Source organism: Phyllobates terribilis, unplaced genomic scaffold (genome assembly GCF_046119375.1).
Source record: "Phyllobates terribilis strain yellow unplaced genomic scaffold, ASM4611937v1 Scaffold_3__8_contigs__length_932513732, whole genome shotgun sequence".
Taxonomy (NCBI): Eukaryota; Metazoa; Chordata; class Amphibia; order Anura; family Dendrobatidae; genus Phyllobates; species Phyllobates terribilis.
Window position 1 is genome coordinate 929,592,512 of NW_027362763.1, and position 12,677 is coordinate 929,605,188.

The 12,677-nt window shown below is 43.4% G+C and overlaps 1 protein-coding gene across 1 annotated transcript in view; it reads right to left on the bottom strand.

The window, feature by feature from the left end:
* Positions 1–11,512, bottom strand: part of LOC141257820 (saccharopine dehydrogenase-like oxidoreductase) — a 76,327-nt gene extending 64,815 nt beyond the window's left edge. Inside the window, exons 1-2 of the mRNA XM_073672831.1 lie at positions 11,120–11,512; positions 9,307–9,416 (exon numbers count right to left, since the gene is read on the bottom strand). Coding sequence (XP_073528932.1) covers positions 9,307–9,416; positions 11,120–11,318 — 309 coding nt within the window. The 5' untranslated portion in view covers positions 11,319–11,512. The remainder of the gene's footprint in view (positions 1–9,306; positions 9,417–11,119) is intronic.
* Between the last annotated feature and the right edge of the window lie 1,165 nt (positions 11,513–12,677).

Genomic DNA, 12,677 nt, shown 5'->3' on the forward strand with positions numbered 1-12,677 from the left:
GCAATCCCTGCATGTTAACTGGCTGTCTAAAAAGTGCCAAAAATGCGGGGCGGGGGCCCGAGCATTAGAAAAAAACTCGCCGAGCACCAAACCTATCGAGCACTGAGATGCTCGGGCGAGTACCGAATAGTGGCAACCATGCTCGCTCATCACTAGTGTCAATCTTTCAATTATAGATTTCCTCTATAAGTTCCACTCCATTGGCATTCAATCACTGATGCAAAAATACTGACATGTGAATGAGGCCTTAAAATGCATTGCTGTTCCATAGCTTCAATGGTCCACTCTGTTGCAGAAACTGGTTGTGGGCCATACCATGGCTACAGACAATCATTAGTCTTAGCATTCTCAAGCCATACATGCCAGTATCACCGCTGAGCCCAGTGATTGGTTACCTGAACTATGTAAATGACATGATTGCTGTAGAACCAGTGGGGCAGTGGTGCTGGTATGAAAAGGGGGTCATGGCTAGGGATATAACAATAAATTAAGAATATAATAGAAGTCCTTACTAAAAGGCTCTGCTTAGGGCGCATTTACACTGCATGATTATCAGGAATTATTGTTCCTATGAACACTTGTTTTGAGATAATTATGCAATTATGGTTATATGTGTAACCATGCTGTCGATCGACCCACAAATTAGCAAAATGATCATTCAGGGAGCGAATGGGTTTTTAAAGGGAACCTGTTATATGTTAATCTACTCGTAAATTGTGTTAAAATGCTGCCTGGCCACCTTACTAAAAGCACAGGAAATGACATATCCTTCTGGGAGCCACTTTCTTTCAGTCATAGGAGCGGTTACAGCCATTGTTCGCCATACTGTGAGTGGCGGCTGTTATCACTCCCTGGCAGTATGAAGGACAGCTCGCACTGCAGTGTGTACGGGCAGAGTGGGCTGTCAATGTGCCAGTGAGTGATGACAGACACAGCTTCTGTAGGGAACCGTGACTAACTGCCCTGTGCAAGAGAGTGGCTCCTAGGAGTATACAAAGTTCATTTTCTCCAAGTAGCCAAGCTTCCATTAAGGTGGCCAGACAACATTGTAACCTTATTAATCCCTTAACGACCACCGATATGCATTAAGATGACGGCCGCTAAGAGGCCTTATTCCCTCATCGCTGTTTTAAAACGGCGATCGGGAATAAGTTAATAGGGCTCCCCTCAGAGTCCAAAAATTTCCAGGGTTTCAGCTACCGGGGGTAGCTGGGACCTTGGAAAACACGATTAGGGCCAGTTTTTCCGGTCCCCGATCACCGTTATTCCATGAACAAAAATGGCGGGTGCATGTGCAGTGCTCCCTCCGAGATCTGCTACCCAGCACCGGCAGGGATTTTTCTTATTGGTTCCTGATGTTTGATCACTGTGATAGAGTCTATCATAGTGATCAAAAGCCCAATAATTAGTAAATTATCTCCCCTGTGTCATCCCCCTTACTCAGATTAAATATATTTTACAATTTTTATTTCGTTCATTCTTTGCCGTTGAGTTTAGGGTTAGGCTTAGGCTTTTTTCAAAAGTTAAAAAAAATTAATTAAAAAAAAAAAAGAAAATTAGACTTACCAGTAATTCGGTTTGTAAGACCCTCCACGACAGCACCACCTGGAAGTTGCCTCCCCATCCTAATTAGGGACAGGAAACAGAAGAGGTTAAATAGCCCCTCCCCATATACTATCCCCAGTGTTTTCACAAAGGACCACACAGTATGAATGCTCCAAATAATTATAATATATTATATATATATATATATATATATATATATATATATATGCCAAGGATTTTTTCATATACAAAAGGGAGGGAATTACCCGTGCTGTCGTGGAGGGGTCTTAGAAAACAAATTACTGGTAAGTCTAATTCTATTTTCTCCAATCCCCTCCACGACATCACCAAGAGTAATACTTAAGAATGAATTTTGTTAGGGAGGGACAACAGCCTTAAGGACTTTCCTTCCAAACGCAAGGTCTCTATTTGACATAACATCTAGTCTATAAATGTTTAGCAAAGGTATGGACAGATGACCATGTAGCCGCACTGCAGATCTGCTCGACGGATGCACTAGCCTTTTCAGCCCAGGAGACAGACATAGGATCTGGTGGAATGAGCTTTCAATGATGTTGGAGGGGATAAATCTTGAATTTTATATGCTTCACAAATCGCTTTTTTGATCCAATTTGCTAGCGTATTTTTTGAGATTTTCTTTACTTTGTTGGGACCTCCATATTGTACAAAAAGTTTCTGATCCTTCCTCCTAGCTTCAATTTGACTTGGGTAATTGATGATAATCCTTCTGACATCTAAAGTGTGGTATTCCTCCTCTCCGCTATTTGATGGATTCTGACAAAAATACAAGAGGATTATGGGCTTAGACATATGAAATTCAGACATGACTTTGGGAAGAAATGAAGGCTCCAACTGGAGGATGATTCTATCTTCCAAAATTCTTAAATATGGCTCTCTGATGGAAAGTGCTTGGATTTCCCCCACTCTCCTGGCTGTAGTCACTGCTACCAACTAAACTGACTTCCATGACAACTTATCTATGTGTGCTTCCAATATTGGCTCAAAGGGTTGCATAGTAAGACCTTTAAGAACAGTATTTAGATCACAAGGTGGAATTGTTTTTGTTCTTGGTGGATTTATACGCGATGCAGCTGCCATGAATCTTTTAATCCATCTGTATTGGGCTAAGTTCATATCAAAATAGGAGCTCAAGGCCAAAATCTGGACCTTGAGTGTACTCTGTCTTAATCCCTTAGATAGACAGTTTCGCAAAAAAGCCAGCATTACAGCTTTGTCTGGTCGAAAGGGATCTAATGGATGAGGTCCATACCATAGTATGAAGGTTTTCCAGATTTTCCCGTAAATAGAGTTTGTAACCTGCTTTCTGCAGTGTATGGATTACATCCTCTGAAAGGCCCCTGGCTCTTAGGATGGAGGCTTCAGAAGTCAGGCTGCTAGAGATAGATTTTGGGGGTGTCAGATGGTAGATCAGATCAACGATCTGCAGCATCAGGGTCAGAGGAAGAATCAATGGACCCTCCACCTTCAGACTGTTCAGTGTTCCAAACAATGCTCTTTTTGGCCACATCGGTGCTATGAGAATTGTTTACACACGTTCTGACCTGATCTTTTGTAGCGTTCTTGGCAGCAATGGAATTGGAGGAAATGCATATGAGAGTCTGACTTTCCAAGGATGGGCGAACGCATCTACTCCTGCTGACGGATTTTTGGGATCCAGGGACAAGAATGTTCTTACTTTTGTGTTCTTGTGGTTCACAAATAGATCCACCTCTAGATATCCCCATTTCTGTACAATCATGTGGAATATCTCTAAGTTCAGACTCCATTCCCCAGGATGTATATCCTTTCTGCTCAACAAATCTGCCTGATAATTGTTAGAGCCCCTCAAGTGCAGAGCTGATAGAGACAGAAGATGATGTTCCGCCCAGTGGAAGATTCTTGCTGAGATTACTTGCAGTTTTCTGTTCTTTGTACTTCCATTATGTCTCAGGTGGGCAACAGTCGTCATATTGTCTGCATATATTTTGACATGTGACCCCTGAAGTAGAGATTTGGCTGCCCTGAGGGTCTCTTCTACTGCCTTCAATTCTCTCAAATTCGATGACTGACCAGCAATTTCTTGTGACAAGATTCAAAGGCCACCTGGGAGACTATTGCTCCCCATTCTCTTTTGCTGGCGTCTGTTTTGTCCGTTATCAGTGGATGTTGAATCCATGGTGTTCCTTTCCCTAGATTTCCTGGACAAAGCCACCAACTTAAAGATGTCTTTACCTGATCTGGCAGATGGATTTTGCTGATGAGAGAACTTAGAGATATGTCCAAACGGGAAAGGATGTAGGTTTTGAAGGACCCTTGTATGAGCTTGAGCCCATGTTACAGCTTGAATGGAGGCGGTCATAGTCTCGAGGACTGACATGGCAAATTTTATTGAAACAGTGTTAGCGCATAGATTTTTGACCTCAACAGAATTTGCTTTTGCTTGGGCAAAAACGAGACCTGATGTTGGGAGTCTAGTAGAATTCCCAAAAAGGTCTTTCCGGTGGAGGGAATTAGATCCGATTTTCCGCGATTTACCAGTCATCCTCCAGATTCTGGAATCGTTAGGGTCAGCTGCAGGTGTTTTTCCAATATTGGAACTGAGGGAGCCATTATTAAAAAATCATCTAAAGAGGGGACAATACCAATATTTTGCCTTCTTAGGAAAACTACCACCACCGCCATGAGCTTTGTGAAGAGACGAGGTGCCGATGAAATCCCAGAGGGAAGCACATAGAATTGGTAGTGTTGTATCCCCTGATTCTGTTTTACATCAAATTGGAGCCATTTCCTGTAGACAGGATGAATCGGTACATGGTAGTATGCCTCTTGAAGGTCTATTGTTGCCATGTCAAAATCTTCCCCAATTAGTGGAACTGTAGATCTTATAGACTCCATCTTGAACCTTCTGTATTTGACGTATTAGTTGAGATGTTTCAGGTTGAGAATTATCCTGTAGGCTCCTGATGGCTTTTTTAACAGGAAGACCCGAGAATAGTGACCTTTTCCTTGTTCCATGTAAGGTACTGGTGAAATAACTTTTGAATTTTGCAGATCCTGAAGACTCGATATTAGGATCCTTTGTAATCTTGGAGATGACAAGGTTGTTATTTCTAGCCTTTGTGGAGGGTAGGCAGTGAAGTCGATTTTTTGCTCCTATTCCAACCATTTCCAGGGTCTTCCTGTCTGTTGAAATCTGTTGCCACTGTGGAAGGAAATTTGCATTCCTGCCTCCTACACTTTTGGCATCATGGTCTGTCTTGCCTCGTATTCTGAAAGATATTCTTTCCTCTCCCACCTTTGGGGTAACTCTAGTGACCGGAGTTACCTTTGCCTTTTTACAGAAATGTTTGCTGTTGTTCAGGTGGAAGAAATGGGTCTTTTCCTAATTTTTTTGGATTCTTTGGCTCTGGCAGAGTCTTCTTTTTACCAGACGCCTTCTTCAACAGCTCATCCAAGGCTGATCTGAACTTATATTCTCCTTTAAACGGAATTGAGCAAAGTTTAGATTTTGAAACATTATCCCCACACCACATCTTTAACCAGAGTTCTCTTCTTGCAGAATTAGCTAACACTGCTGATCTCGCCACAATCCTGACGGACTCCGCCAAAGCATCCGCTAAGAATCCTGTGGCTTTTTGCAGTAAGGGAAGAGATGTAAGAAGGTCCTCCCTATGGGTACCTTTCCAAAGATGGGCTCTACAGATGCAGATTTAGAACCAACACCTTCCATAGTAAAAGGATGTTCTGTCCTACCTTAATGCTGTCTACTCATTTGGGTCTTTTATAGTTGAGATCGAGATCCAGCATTGATTCCCCCAATCAGGTGGATGATTCCTCCATTTTCCAGCCAAAACTGCGGTTTTCTATTTGTATTTCCTGCCACGGCCCATGCGTTCCACTGTGGAACAGAACCGGAAGTGACATTGGGGGCCGAAAACCCTGACTTCCGGTGTGCCCTGGATGCGCACCAAACGCTGCCATGGAGGATGGAGGAAACCCAGGCTGGGGAGCTACGGGATGCCCCCAGCCTACAAGCCTACGGCACAGGAAAGTGAGGAGTTCCCGCTCCAGATGGAATGGGAGCTGACAGAGGAGGAAAGCCGGAGGCGATCGATCTCTGCAGCCCAGCTTCCAGGTATTTGACAGGGCACTGATTGCTGGCCACAGCCACCTTAGGTTACCTCTTCATCCAACAGTGACAGGAAAACAATGGGGACTGTATATGGGGAGGGGCTATTTAACCTCCTGTGTTTCCTGTCCCTAATTAGGATGGGGAGAACCTCCAGGTGGTGCTGTTGTGGAGGGGATTGGAGAAAATGATGACAATATGACGACCTGATGTTATCAAATTCAGTATAGTACTTTTGGGTTTAAAATCCTCACTATAACCATAGAAAAAACTCCTTGAGGGGTGTAGTTTCCAAAATGGGGTCAGTTGTGGGGGGTTTCTGCTTTTTAGGCACCTCAGAGGCCCTTCAAATGGGACATGGTGCCTGCCATCTCTTTCAGCCAAATTTGTGTTCCAAAATTCAAATATTGCTCCTTCCGTTTGTCCAAACAGAACTTTTTGACTACACGGTGCTCAAAAGAAAGTGGTTAACTAACTGCGGGATCCACTTTTTGGTGTTACCTCTTGCAAAAGTGAAAAAAAATTGGGGCCAAAGCTACATTTTAAAGGTGCATTTTTATTTTTTTTCCATTTCACTTTCCATTAACTCCTGTGTAGCATGTGAAGGGTTAAAATAATTTCCTCGCTTGTATAGGCTTGGATTTTTCAAATTCCAAATCTGAATTGAAGAAACTGTAAATATTTTTCATATTCCAAATTGAGTCAGAAAGAGGGGTTTTCTAGTAGGGTAGACAAGGCTCTTGGTAGAGCTAGGGGTAAGGTGTTTTTTTCTCTTGTGAATTTTCTAATGCCTGAAAATTTACGGTAGAATTGAGGGCAGCACGGTGGCTCAGTGGTCATAGCACAGCAGACTTGCAGCACTGGGGTCCTTGGTTCAAACCCCACCAAGGCCAACACATGCAAGGATTTTGTATGTTCTCCACATGTTTGCGTGGGTTTCCTCCGGGTACTCCTGTTTCCTCCCACACTCCAAAGACATACTGATAGGGAATGTCGATTGTGAGCCCAAATGGGGACAGTAACAATAATGTCTGTAAAAATTGTTTGAATGCAAAGCGCTGCGGAATATGTTGGCGCTATATAAATTAAGATTATTACTTCCAGAAAGTAGTGGAGGAGCAATCACTTATCCCCAATTTTTCAAAGGGAATTTTAGGAAAAATTATCTGAAAAAAAGGTTATGGGGATTTTCTCTGGTGGTATAAAATATTATCACAAGTCAATTTCTATAATTTTTTTCATTGGGTTATTGTTGATTTTAGAGTTGGGTGTGTGGGTAATGTAAGAGAGGGAACAAGTGAATGTATTAATATCAGGGAAGATGATTGAGAATTTTTATATATATCTTCTTCCAAAGAGACCCTATTTCTCATATCCTTATGTAACCAATTTCTGCTCTGAAGAATAATATTTGAGCTATAATACACCTGGATGTTTGGTAATGCTATACTTCCCACTGCTCCTGCTCGTAAAGAGATTTTTTGAGATATGGCTGTTTGTTTTGCCATATGTAATTAAACATTTGTTTATGAAATTTCTGAATCCAAATATCAGGAACAAGGAGAGATCTAGACGTAAAAACTAAAAAAACCTTGAAAGGAGGATCATCATTTTATAAGTTAGAATTCTTCCCAACCAAGTAGTAGATTTTATCATATTTGTCTACGATAGTTTGGATCTCTTTGAAAATTTTCCAAAGGTTTACCTCCATAATGCGACTTTGAAAAATAACCTATCTTCCCATGAATAAGGAAATTCGCTTTTCATAGATTTTTTTCAGCCTTTATCTAAATAATTCAGGATATTGCATTTTTTTCTCGTTGATTTTATAAAATGAAATTGAGGAAAGGCTGTTGATTATCACAGTAACTTGTTTGACATATGTTTATGTTATTAACATCTGTTCTTTCCATGTTAAAATTTCTCTCAGAGGACTATTCACTTTCCTTTTCCCTTTTTTCTATCCCCATAAGTTTCACCTTTCCTTTTCTTCCTGGTCCCTATACTTTCCTTCCTGCGTTTCCCTCTTCCTAACCCTTTCCCCTCCAAGTACTCTTTTTCCTTCAGACTTTCCTTTAATACTTCCTCGTTTTCTAGGCTAGTAGGAAGACTTTTATGGTTTTATTTTTCAAGTGCATACATTTAGTTTTCTCTATTGTTAATTGTAATGCTTATAGTCACATTTTATATGGTCTTCTCCTGCCCTACCCTCCCTGTTTTACGTAACAAAAAAATCCCCTTAAAAATAAAAAAAAAAAAAATAAATTCTTGACAAGTTTTTAAGTTTCCAACATCAAGGTCCATTGAAATCTGAATAGGTCATTAAAGAAACAGGTTTTTAATTTTTTTGAAAAAAAAAGAAAAATTGCTACTAAACTTTTAACCCGTCTAACATCCTAACAAAATAAAATGTTTGAAAAATTATGCAGCTGTAAAGTAGTCATATGGTTATTTGAAAGATTGAAAATTGTGAATTCTTAAAAATTTTAGCCAAAATTGTGATTTTTTTTTCACAAATAAACGCAAGTTATATCAACCAAATATTACCACTATCATGAAGTACAATATGTCATAAAAAAACAGTTTCAAAATCACAGGAATATGTTGAAGCGTTCCAGAGTTATTACCACATAAAGTGGCCCTGGTCAGATTTCTAAAATTTGGCCTGATCATCAAGATCAAAATTAGCTTAGTTCCTAAGGGCTTAAACCTATATCTGCCGCTAAATAACATTTATGCACCTGACATGTTCTCTTTAAAGCGCACCTGTCAGCAGGATTGTTCTCAGTAAACTGCATACAGGTTGGCGCCGTTACACTGATTAAAATGTTACCTTAGTTGATGAAATCCGTCCTGTGGTTCTTTTTTAATCTTTATTTTCAGTCCTGAAAGTTTATTTTCAGTCCTCTAGGGCGGCCTGTGGGGTGGGCTTTATCTGGTGCTCTGCTTATGTATTCCTATGTCTGCCTTCTGACAGATCCTTCAGTGACATGTCTACTATTTTAAACACTGCCTGTGTAATTGTGGTACAAATCTAGAAATTTACAAGGAGCAAAATGGCCACGCCGCCTGCGCAGTAGCATCTGTTGTTTGCCAATAGATGCTACTGCACAAGTGCCGGCGCCATTATGCCATTATCTCAAAACTGAAAGTAAAGATTAAGAAAGAACCACAGGTCGGATTTCATCAACCAAGGTATCATTTTAACCAGTGTAACGACGCCAACTTGACGGATGTGTGTGGTTTACCGAGCACAGTCCTGCTGACAGGTGCATTTTAAGCTTGCTTAAATAAATCATCCTCCTCGGCATCACACCCTCCTTTCCAAACAGGGCATGTGCTGTTGCTAACAATGGCATTGTGCACTGAACAACTATTCCCGATCGTTCTGTGCCCATCAGCATCGCTGTCGGCCTGTCTAAACAAGCTAACAACCAACAAACATGTAGCTGATCGGCAGCCACTTAATGTCTCCTATCGGGTTGTATAAACGATCCTTTAGTTTCCATTTTTACTTTCACTGTAGATTAAAAATACAAAGCACAATTTACATAACAGATAGCAGGTTAGACAATAAACAATGTGCCCACTGGCGGCCATATGATACTTACTGGTCCCACACAGTCCAGAACAACAGAGGCCTTCTTACACATATCAGCGAGGGAGGCGGCATCACTAACGTCGCAGATTATAATGTCAATGGACTTCAGCTGTGGTTTTCCTACAAATGAATAATGGATAGAAGCAGTGACTGGTACGAAGTTACGGTTAGTTCTACAATGGTTAAAAAAGATGGCACTGCCCTATAATACAGAGTGGCAGGGCAGAAGACAAGCAATTAGTCTTACTGATAAAACCTCATCACACAGCCATAATATAAGCCTCAAAGTCCAGTGCATGGGACCTTTACCACACAAAAGCAAAGGCGGTGGCGGCAGCAGCGTGCTCCATCAGATGGCGGATGTAAGAGCACAGGCATTATACCAACGCCTCTGCACGTTCTCAGATCCACTAGATATTTTACACCCTATGTATGTCCATATTGTCATTTCTGGCAACACATCTCCAAGGAAAGGATTGGGCATGGCGAAATTCATCAGATGCCAGTCAGGGTGCCCCATACACATGGTCCACAGTATCTAATGTGTGTGGTCAGCATAAAAGCGTTGTCTGACTGCTCCCCTCCACAACGAGAGGGCCGCGCGAGAGGCAAGTATCGTGCCCATGTCATACTCTGGCATGGCGGGTGCACAATACCTGCCACTCATGCATGCATACTATTGTTATCTGTGGACACAACGTCATCTATGCCGCTCCACTTCCGATGGGCAAGTGGGCTGGGTCAGACAACCCCATCAAATCCTATAGAGTTTCTCCTGCTCCCTGAGCTGTGAAAAGCTGCAGATTTTCTCAGCAGATCCACAGCACAATCTGAATTGTGATCTGTGGCGGAAATGTTCTACCAGTGGTCTAAACCCAAGGTCAGGTACACAGGGGGCAGACAACATTGAGGGGGTGAACTCCCTGGTGAAAACTTGCAGCAGCAATAGACAGGTAGAGTTTAACACTGGAGATCAATGTTTGTGCGGCCCCCCTCCTCACATTTAGGGTATGTGCACACGGTCAGGAGCTGCTGCGAGTTTGACGCTGTGTGTTTATGCAGTGTCAAACTCGCAGCAGCCAGATGTTACAGCATAGTGGATGGGATTTGTAGAAATCCTATGCCCACTCTGCATCTCCGAGCACCGGCGGATCACCCGCGGACACGGGGCGCGTCTTTCCAGACCGCAGCATATCAGTCTCCAGAGGAGAAATTGGATCACTACAATGTACTGAATGCGGTGAATCGCATGGTATAATGAACTGATATGGATTCACCTGCGCTCATACTACGCAGCGCTGCCTGTCCGGATCGTGTGCACATACTCTTAGTCCTGTGCTCCGCTGCGGCCTGCAGTGTTCAGCTTCCCTTGTACCTGGAGTGCCCCTTTAATGCCATCCTTAGGGGATACACAGATAACGGGGGCATGGCGGACGACGCGGCTGCTCTGCAGATATAGAGGGCATCTGTGCAGATAAGGGCAGAGCCTCTGGTGCAGCATGCCCAGCTAGACGCCGGGCACCGACCACACGGAGCCCATTACAGGTCAGGGGGTCAATATGGCGCCGCTCCGTGTATCTCCCTGCAGTTTAGGTGACCTGGGAGCACAGTATATACTAGAACCTTACAGCTGGCTGCAACCTGTAGTTCTCCAGCATGACACACAAGCTACAGAGGACCAGGGCATGCTGAGCCTTGTAGTCCCACACCAGCTGATACTCAGCCACTTGAAGGACGTTGTGTCCATTGCTGCAGTCAGAAGGCAGCACGAGTCAGTGCAGAGGGGTCTGCGCTCCCCCAATAGTCGCCATCATGTCACTCACCCATCCTGCCCGCGGCCCAGCTCAGCACTTCCTCCAGCTTCTCCTTGCTCCGGCCGGCCACAGCCCAGCGCAGCTCTTGGCCCCTGTAGTCCTCTCCATCAGCCGCCCGGGCCACTTCCTCCACAACGAACTGCCCGGTGAAGCCGGAGGCCCCGAACACGACTATCTGGTAGGGCCGGCTGGAGGCTCTGGTCGCCATAGTGACTGCGCTGACAGTGTGTGACTGACTGGTGCCGGGAGCAGCACGGACACGGGCACGGACACGGGCACTGACACGGGCACTGACACGGGCACTGACACGGACACTGACACTGACACGGGCACTGACACGGACACTGACACTGACAGGCAGGGCGCAGTCGGATGGGCGTGGCTACAGCAGGGCAGCGCGTGTCTCTTCTTTTTTTTAAGCAAAACTTTATTGAAGTGTCAATGGCAGAAAACACGTACAAGCTCAGGACTGGTCACATCTGGACGTTCTGCGAACCGGAAAACGGCATTTTTGTGCAAAAGCGATCCGTGTCACTGGCAAACGGAATTAGATGGGCTTGTTGAATCATATGGGGTCCGTCTGGGTTAATTTAGTCCCTGTTCACACTGCATTGCGTTTCGGGGATTCCGCCGAACCGCAAGGCCACAGAAAGTAATGACACGGACAGTGAGAATTAACCCTGTTTGTGGTTTAGCTCTGAACGTGTCTGTTTGTTCAGAGACTTAGCCTGTGCCCCTTCCGTGGTTCGTCTGAATCCCATTTTAAGGGCTTGTTCACTTGTTACGTTTTTGCCACCGAAGAAAGCAGAGTTTTACAGAACTAAAAGTGAGATTTCTGTATTGCTCTTTTTTTTTTCCTTGCAGACGTGAACCTTCTACACGTTTCAGTTTTTTTCTTTTCAAATCTGCTACAAGTCAATTCTTTCAGCGAAAAAATGCAAGTAAAAATATATAAAAAAAATCTATTTTACACAACATTTTTCTTGCCTACACTCTGATGTTTGCAGCAATAAAATCTGCTGCAAATACTGAATGTGTGGACATAGCCACAGACAGAACCACCGGACACACTGCCAAAATGCAATGTGAACAGGGACTTATTGTCCTTTTTTATTTTTTAGTTCAGAAAAAAAGCCAGCATGCAGAACGCTTTCTTACTATCTGAAAATGCAACCCAGACAGACCCCGTAATGCAAAAAATAACATAATAGTGGGGCCCTTCTGATTCTGTTTGCCTTACTGATGACACAGCGCACTTTATAAAAGAATTCCGTTGTCTCTAAAAAGGACAGATGGAATGAATGATCTAGAGATGGATGGATCGATTCCCCGGCACAGCTTCTGATTAGCCGGGCTGCAGCGACATCATCATTGCAGCATGACGCACATAATTAACACTGATTAGCCAAGATGGCTTCTCATCAGTCAGGGTTTGGCCCAGAGGCCACGGCCCCACTATCAGTATTTGGTCAGTATTCGGTCAGTATTTTTTCTCAGGAGTGGGAGCCAAAACCAGGAGTGGGTGATAAATACAGAATTGGAGCACTTATTTCTATTATACCTTTTC